This window comes from Carlito syrichta, unplaced genomic scaffold, assembly GCF_000164805.1.
Source record: "Carlito syrichta isolate Samal-C Ts95f unplaced genomic scaffold, Tarsius_syrichta-2.0.1 Scaffold302319, whole genome shotgun sequence".
In the NCBI taxonomy this organism is placed as follows: domain Eukaryota; kingdom Metazoa; phylum Chordata; class Mammalia; order Primates; family Tarsiidae; genus Carlito; species Carlito syrichta.
In genome coordinates, this window is record NW_007246415.1 from 469,078 (window position 1) to 477,358 (window position 8,281).

The 8,281-nt window shown below is 50.4% G+C and overlaps 1 protein-coding gene across 1 annotated transcript in view; it reads right to left on the bottom strand.

The window, feature by feature from the left end:
- The window catches only part of SNTA1 (syntrophin alpha 1), a 27,044-nt gene extending 23,290 nt beyond the window's left edge, over positions 1–3,754 (bottom strand). Inside the window, exon 1 of the mRNA XM_008056314.2 lies at positions 3,565–3,754. Coding sequence (XP_008054505.1) covers positions 3,565–3,733 — 169 coding nt within the window. The 5' untranslated portion in view covers positions 3,734–3,754. The remainder of the gene's footprint in view (positions 1–3,564) is intronic.
- Between the last annotated feature and the right edge of the window lie 4,527 nt (positions 3,755–8,281).

Genomic DNA, 8,281 nt, shown 5'->3' on the forward strand with positions numbered 1-8,281 from the left:
CAAAAAAAAAAAAAAAAAAATCAGTTATCCATACTTTCTAATGCACGACCGGCTCACTGTTGTCGCCGTCTTGCCAGCCACACTGGAGATGGGAGGAGGGAAGGGCATTTTCTTTGTGGCTATCCCTCCCCTCCCTCATCTCCACGGGCCCAGGCTGGCCCTGGCTTGAGATCTGTGCACAATGGGCCTCTCTAAGCAGCAGACAGAGGCATGCTGGCTGCCAGCTTGGGCCCAGACTCTAGTCACAAAGCCCTGTGGTTTGAGAACAGGCTCAGGCCATGTGTGCAAACCCCTGACCTGGCAGAAGAAAAGTTCTGGGAGGAAACTGGGCTTCCTGAGGACCAACTGAGCCCCCAGCTGAGGTCAGGGAAGTGAAGCTCTGGCAGACACCTGGAGTTTGCTGGTAACAACTGTTCTTCCAGAACATTCGCAGGGGATTCTATATCCACCAAGTCCCAAGTCTCAGGAAAGATGCCCTGCTGCCTTGCCAAGCTCACATCCAAAGGACAGGTCGTCATTCCCTGGCCCCTTGAAGGGAGTGGGGTAAGAGCAGGGGCGTAAGGAACAATGTGGCCAAGGATTGGGCTCAGAGGGGGAACATACCCCAGAGAGGCTCCCAGGGAAGCCTGGCTCTAAACGCGGGCAACTGCTGGGCCCTGACCTTCTCCACAAGCTCCCTAAAATCCCCAGGACCAGCCACAACCCAGTATCCTCCATTCTCCAGACTTCTCGGATCCCTCCTGCAATTTAGAGGTTCCTAAATTTCTAGTGCCTCGCCACCACTCTCCCTTCCTCTTTGAGCTGTCGCAGGCAGAATGCTCGCTTTCCAGAAGACAGTTGAATCGGGAGAACAACTCCAAAGAGACTAGGTGGAAGCAGTGACTCACGCCTGTAATCCCAGCAATTTGGGAGGCGGAGATGAAAGGATTGCCTGAGCTCAGGAGCTCGAGACCAGCCTGATCAGCATAGTGAGACCTCGTCTCCACAATAAATAAAAAACTTAGTCAGAAATGGTGGTGCAAGCCTGTAGACCCAGCCACTCGGGAGGCTAAAGCAGAAGGATTGCCTGAGCCCAGGAGGCTGAGGCTGCAGTGGCCATGAGCGTACCACTGCACTCCAGCTTGAGTGACAGAGTGAGATCCTGACTCAAAAAAAAGTCTCTGCACATAAGAGCTGGAGCCTCTCAAACCTGGGACAGCACATATTACTTTCTCTTCTCTGCTGTGGTAGACATTGCTAACTGATGCCAACTCCATTCTGCTGAGCCCATACAAAGTTCCGCAATCCTCCCCATTGTGAAACTCCCAGTGGCTACCAGTGGAGCTGACACTAAATGAAAGCTAGTGGTCACCTCTGAGCTGGTCTAAACCCAACCAGCTGGGCGCAGTGGCTCACGCCTGTAATACCAACACTTTGGGAGGCAGAGGCAAGACGATTGCCTGAGCCCAGGGGTTCAAGACCAGCCTGAGTCTCTGTAGTAAATTAAAAAAAAAATTAGCTGGGCATGGTGGCATGTACCTGCAGTCCCAGCTACTTAGAAGGCTGAGGTGGAAGAATCACCTGACCCCAGCGGGCCAAAGCTACGGTGACCATGAGCATGCCACTGTACTCCAGCCTGGGTGATGGTGCAAGACTCCTATTCAAAACAAAAACAACACAACTAATAGGGAAGCTGAAGCCCCAAGAAGGTGAAGGTCTTACCCAAGGCCAAACAGAAACTTCTCACAGAGCAGACAAGACTTTAGGAACTAGTTTTCAGATAGTTTGTATAGAGGAGACTGAGTTTACATGTTGTGTACCCCACCAGAGGGTGAGCTCCTTCAGGAGAACCCCCAGGTCTGGCTTAGCTTCTGAGCCCAGTGCTGTCCACATCAGGCAGGTGGCAGGTGTTGGTGTTTCCTGGCTTCATGAGGAAGGCGTGGCATTCATGAGGCAGACAGAAGCCAGAAGATGCTTCAAGAGCGAACATTTAGAGGCACGACCTTCTCAGAATGACACAACTGCTGAGGTAGACACATTCGCACCCTGAAGATGAGGAGAGTGGGGGACCTCTTCCATCAGAAACTTTGCCATTGCTAGGCTAAACTTTCAAACAACAGAAGTTACAACATGACATGTCGATGAATGTTAAGGGTTTCAAACCACACTGCTGGGTATAAATATCAAGTAATGAGGCCCCCCTGGGAGGAAAAGCCTCTCATATCCACATCATTTATGTGACAGCCCATTATTTAACTTTGCCGTTCAAATGTGATTGATTTACTTAAGCTTTTAGGGACCAACACTCAGAAGTCAGCCTTTTTTAAGGATTCCTAAAATGTACTCATAGCACTTTTTTTTTTTTTTTTTTAGTTGGAGTCGCATTCTGTTGCCCAGGCTGGAGTGCAGTGGCATGTTCACAGTCACCACAGCCTTGCTGGGCTCAGCCTTCTGCCTCAGCCTCCCAAGTAGCTGGAACTACAGGCACACACCTCTATATCTGGCTAATTTTTTTATTTATTGCAGACACGAGGTCTCACCAAGTTGCCCAGGCTGGTCTCAAACCCTGGGCTCAGGCAATCCTCTTGCCTCTGCCTCCTAAAGTGCTGGGATTACAGGCATGAGACACTGCACCCAGCCATCCATAGCATTTAAATAGATATACCTAAAATTTAAAAATAAAATAAAACAAAAACGAGTAGGAACAGAGGCCCAGGACTACGGGAACGTCACAGGTCACCCAAGGACCACAGTGTGCTTGCTCCCATGGCCTGCTGGAGATCCCTTTGGGGAAACCAAGACAACCTACCAGGATCTGGGCACGGGACTCAACTCAGCAGCTTCTCTGGCCACAGTATTCTCCGTCAGCCCCCGCCACCTCCCTGGGCCTGTTCTGGGCCACAAGCCAAAGAAACATGCCTCAGGCCCCCACAGGCTTCCGGGGCTGACAGAGCAGAGTCAGAGGAAAGGGCTGAACAAAGCAGAAACCTCCTGAGAGACACCGCAAGACAGAAACGGGACAACCACGGCAGGAGGCCTACAACTGTTGGGAAACTGATGCTCAGAGAAGGCAGTGAGGGGGTAGTAAAGAAAGCCATCCAGCCAAGATCCCCCGCAAAACTCCTCTCGGATCTGCACTGGAAGTATTTGATGTCCTGATACACAAAAGCCAAATCCTCTCCCGAAAGAGTATAGGCTTTAGGGTCCCTGGGCACTAAAAGAATCTGGGGTTTAGAGCCCTCCAGATCCGTCACAAAGAATCTGAGTTCCTCTTCTCCCCCAGGTCACTCACTGGGTGGCACATTCTGCCATATACCGTCTGCCCTGAGCACAACAACCCAGAAAGCCAGGCGCTAAGTCCTCGTTTTACAGATAAGGAAACAAGAGCTCAGGGAAGTAAAGTGACTTGTTCAAGGTCACACAGCTAAAGACTGGAAGAGAGGAAAAGTAAGCCAGGCCCTGTTTCTGTTTTCCACTCGGCCCATTTCCCAGCCCTTAGTGTGGGGACGGGACCACCTGAGGCCTGGGGGAGGCAGGGAGAAGTTGAATACCCCCACGGGCCCACCAGCAGGCCCTGGGGCTTACCCTCCAGCACCACCTCCTGGCCTGTCTTCTTGAGGGCCTGCACCGCCTCATCGTGAGTGGCAGAGGACAAGTCTTCTCCATTCACGGCCAGGATGGCGTCTCCCACAAAGAGGGCCTCTGTCTGGTCAGCTGCCAGCCCCTTGAAGATCTTGGAGATGAGAATAGGCATCTTGTTCTCCCGGCCCCCTAAAAGGCACACAAGGAAGAAGAAACTGAGGCAGATACTCCCACATTTGGGAGTCATGTCAAGATTTTTTTTTAAATTTTTGTTTTTAGAGACAGGGTCTCACTCTGACACCCAGGCTGGAGTACAGTGGTGTGATAATAACTCAAACTCCTGTCCTGAAGTAGTCCTCCTACCTCAGCCTCCCAAAGTGCTAGGATTACAGGCATGAGCCACTGTGCCCAGCCTAAAGCAAAATTATTTCTGAAGGGCTCCCTTATATCCAGCCCAGTGCTGGGAATGGGGGAAGAGTGAGAAAAAAAGAGAAGCTCAGAAAAGTCTTAGAAGTTTAAGACGTGGCCGGGCGTGGTGGCTGAAGCCTGTAATCCCACCACTTTGGGAGGCCAAGGCAAGAAGACTGCCTGAGCCAGGGGTTTGAGACCAGCTTGGGCAGCATGGTGAAATCTCGTCTCTACAAGAAATCAAAAAATTAGCCGGGCGAGATAGCGCACACCTGTAGTTCCAGCTACTTGGAAGGCTGAGGCAGAAGGATTGCCTGAGCCCACCAGGTCGAGGCTGCAGTGGCCATGAGCATGCCACTGCACTCCAGCCTGAGCGACAGAGTGAGACTCCAACTAGAAAAAAAAAAAAAAAGAAGTTTGAGACACTAATAGTATTTTTTTTCTTTTAATTTTTTTTTAAAGATGTGGGGTACAATTCAGGGTTAGGTATACAAATGTTCATTATGCAGGTACCCTGACACTAACAATATTAATAAGGAGGTCAGTTCCTAAATTCATGGTTATAGCTTGAGACCTGGATCTTCTGATTAAATGTTTTGGGTGTTCACCAATGTTTGCATAACTTACAAAGTACTCAATAGTTTTTTCTTAAATTTTAAGCAATTTTCCAACAATGTGGGAACCCACTTACACTCTCAATGTGGAATTAAGATAGAAGTCAGCTACCTTCAGCCCAGAAGGATCTCTTGAGCAATCATAAAGTTTTATAATCCAGGGTCCACCCTAGAAACTAAGGCCTTAAAGTCTAGAGATTCCAGGTTGGACATGGTGGCTCATGCCTATAATCCCACTGTTTGGGGAGGTTGAGGTGAGAGGATTGCCTGAGCCTAGGAGTTCGAGACCAGCCTGGGCAACTTGGCGAGACCTCATCTCTACAATAAGTCAAAAATTAGGGTCGGGCTTTGTGCCTCAGCCAATAATCCCAGCACTTTAGGAGGCAGAGGCAAGTGGATTGCCTGAGCCTGCAGGTTTGAGACCAGCCTGGACAACTTGGTGAGATCTTGTCTCTACAATAAATCAAAATTTAGCAGGGCATGGTAATGCCACCTTAGTCCTGGCTACTTGGAAGGCTGAGGTGGAAGGGGATCGCCGGAGCCCAGAAGGTCGATGCTGGGGTGGCCGTGAGTGTGCCACTGCACTCTAGCCTAGACGACAGAGTGAGACCCCCAACTCAAAAAAAAAAAAAAGAAAAAGAAAAAATTAGCTGGGCGTGGTGGCACGTGCCTGTATTTCCATCTACTTGGATCACCTGAGCCCAGCAGTTCAAGGCTGCGGTGGCTGTGAGCATGCCACTACACACTCCAGCCTGGGTGACAGAGTGAGACTCCAACTAAAAAATAAATAAATAAATAAAGTCTAGAGATTCCAAAAGCCTATCTGAATAGCATCTCTGGTGTAAAAGAAGCTATTATGTTTTACTGAATTGCCTCATTGCTACACTGTCAAATGACCTTTTAATATAAGAACTAGTAGTCAGGCACAGTGGCTCAGGCCTGTAATCCCAGCACTAAGGCAAGAGGACTGCCTGAGCCCAGGGGTTCAAGATTAGCCTGGGCAACATGGCAAGACCTTGTCTCTACAACAAATCAAAAAAATTAGCCAGGCGTGGTGGCATGAGCCTACAGTTCCAGCTACTTGGAAGGGTGAGGCAGAAGGATCACCTGGGCCCAGCAGGTAATACCGTGAGCATGCCACTGCACACCAGCTTGGGTGACAGAGTGAGACTCCAACTCAAAAAAAAAAAAAAATTGAGCTAGTAATAATAGTTCACATGAAGTGTATGTATCAGCTAAATACTTTCACTCTCATCTCATTGCATCTTCGCAATACCCCGTAAAACAGGCATGCTCAGTTTTTGATTAGGGAAGCTGAAATGTGGAGAGAAGGCCCTTGTCCAAGGTCACTCAGCTAGTAAGTGGCAAAGCCAGTATTTGAACCTAGGCCTCCAGGCTCCAGAACCAACACACTATCCAATGGTAGACTGAAAGTCAGGCCCTCAGATATCACACTCCTGGTCCATCCCGAGGACTGAAGATGAGAACTAGCGGCGCAGAGTGGGAAGACATCATTCCAAGGTCACACAAGTCGGTGGCAGAGCTGGGACTGGAAACCTCTCCAGACGCCCACACAGGCCCAACAGTTTGCTCATCTGCAAAGAGCCTGAGGTGTGGGAGAGGGAAGGCTTTCTATTTATATCTGCCTTCCCCACCTGAAACTGGGGGCTTCGGGTCAGTGTGAAGCTATGAACACTCATGGCTGCCTCTGACTCAGCTAGACTCTAGGGGAGGGGTTTCCACGGCAACAGGCGCCTTCATCCACAAGCAACTGGAGGAGCTGGTACATGAAGTCTCCTAAAGCAGGAGACTGGAAACACACCACCACCTGGAAACACAGTGCTGGGGAGTATCTTTGTGTGACCTTGGAAAGTCCCAGCTCCTCTCTGAGTTTCAGCTTGTTTATCTGCAAAATGGAACTCTAAATGAACTCTAAATTCCTTCCCACTATGACAAACTGAGTGTATAATTTTTGGATTGGCCTGTTGTTCTGTCCTATGCTGAAGTTTGGGGGGTGAGGCTGGTATCCGTACCCTGGTTCCCTCGTTTTCCCCTCTTAGGTTGGCTGCCTAGGAATTTGCACTTCCACAGGAAATAACCAACTCCCCTGAGCACCCTCTAGGGGGACAGCTGCCTAATAATTAAAGTTCAAGGCCAGGCTTGGTGGCTCAGCCTGTAATCCCAGCACTTTGGGAGGCCAAGGCGAGTGGATTGCCGGGTTCGAGACCAGCCGGGGCAACTTGGTGAGACCTCGTCTCTACAATAAATAAAAAAAACATTAGCCAGGCGTGATAGCGAGCGCCTGTAGTTCCAGCTGCTTGGAAGGCTGAGGTGGAAGGATCACCTGAGCACAGCAAGTCGACACTAGGGTGGCCGTGAGTATGCCACTGCACTCCAGCCTGGGTGATGGAGTGAGACTATAACTCAAAAAAAAAAAATTAAGGTTCAAATCCCAGCTTTGCCACTCACTGACTGTTGATCAGTGAAAATCATTTTACCTTTTTAAGCATCAGTTCCTTATCCTGCAAAATGGAGACTTTACTCCCTACTTTTCACCACTTGTTGCCAGTAAGAAGTGGCATAAACCTAGCGTACTGGGCACAGAACCTGGCACACAGTAGTGGCATTCACCACACCCACCCCCGCCAAAGGGTCTGGAGGCCCAGTGAACAGAACCAGTACCAGGAAGACCCGGGGAGGGGACAGTGCACCTTCAAGTTGATACAAGGATTGACTCCATTTCCAAAGCATTCTGTGGGGGCTGGGACTCTGAGAAGCAGATGGTCAGAAATGGTGAACTCAGCAGCTGGGTTGCACAGGGATTTTAGGCACTATGTTTAGTTGCTTTGGGAGTCTCTCCGGGCCTCTATTTTTCCTCTCATCTAACAATAATTCACTAGGTGCCTTCTACTTGCTGGCAAGGTGAGCCCTGCTCTCATAGAAACATTGCACCAGCCTGGGCAACTTGGTGAGACCTCGTCTCTACAATAAATCAAAAAATTAGCCGGGCATGGTTGTGTGCCTGTAGTTCCAGCTACTTGGAAGGCTGAAGCGGAAGGATGGCCTGAGCCCAGCAGGTTGAGGCTGCAGTTTCCGTGAGCGTGCCACTGAACTCCAGCCTGAGCAACAGAGTGAGACTCCAACTCAAAAAAAAAAAATTACTGCAACTCTATCGTCATCCCCATTATACACTTGAGGAAACTAAGATTCAGAGATGGGAAGTGACCTGTCCAAGTTCACACAGCTGACCTGGATACAGACGCTGGCTGCACCCTAGCCACACCCTACTGGCTGTCCTACTGGGGACTGAGAGCCCTAAGAAGAGGCAACTCTTGTCGGCCCTCTCCATTTTGTGCAAGGTGGAGATGGTCAGCTCAGGCGATTCAAGCTGGGCCGCAGGGGTCCTCGCCCAGGCACACAGCTTTCCTGGGTCCTCAGAATCCCAGGACCTGGCTGGCCGTCTGTCCCGGCCTGTGCTCCACCCCCACAGCCCCCCGGGACTTCCCAGACTCCAGGCCTCAGCCCCCCCACCACCTTAGCTGTATCTCAGGGACTTTCCCATCCCTGTCCTGCTAGTGCCCCGGGTCTCAACCCCCATTCTCGGCCCTCTGCTTTCCTGGGGGCCCTTGATGTGCGTGCTAGACGCCCTCAGACCCTACACCCCACGCAGAACTCCCCGCCCACGTGTCCTGTGTCTT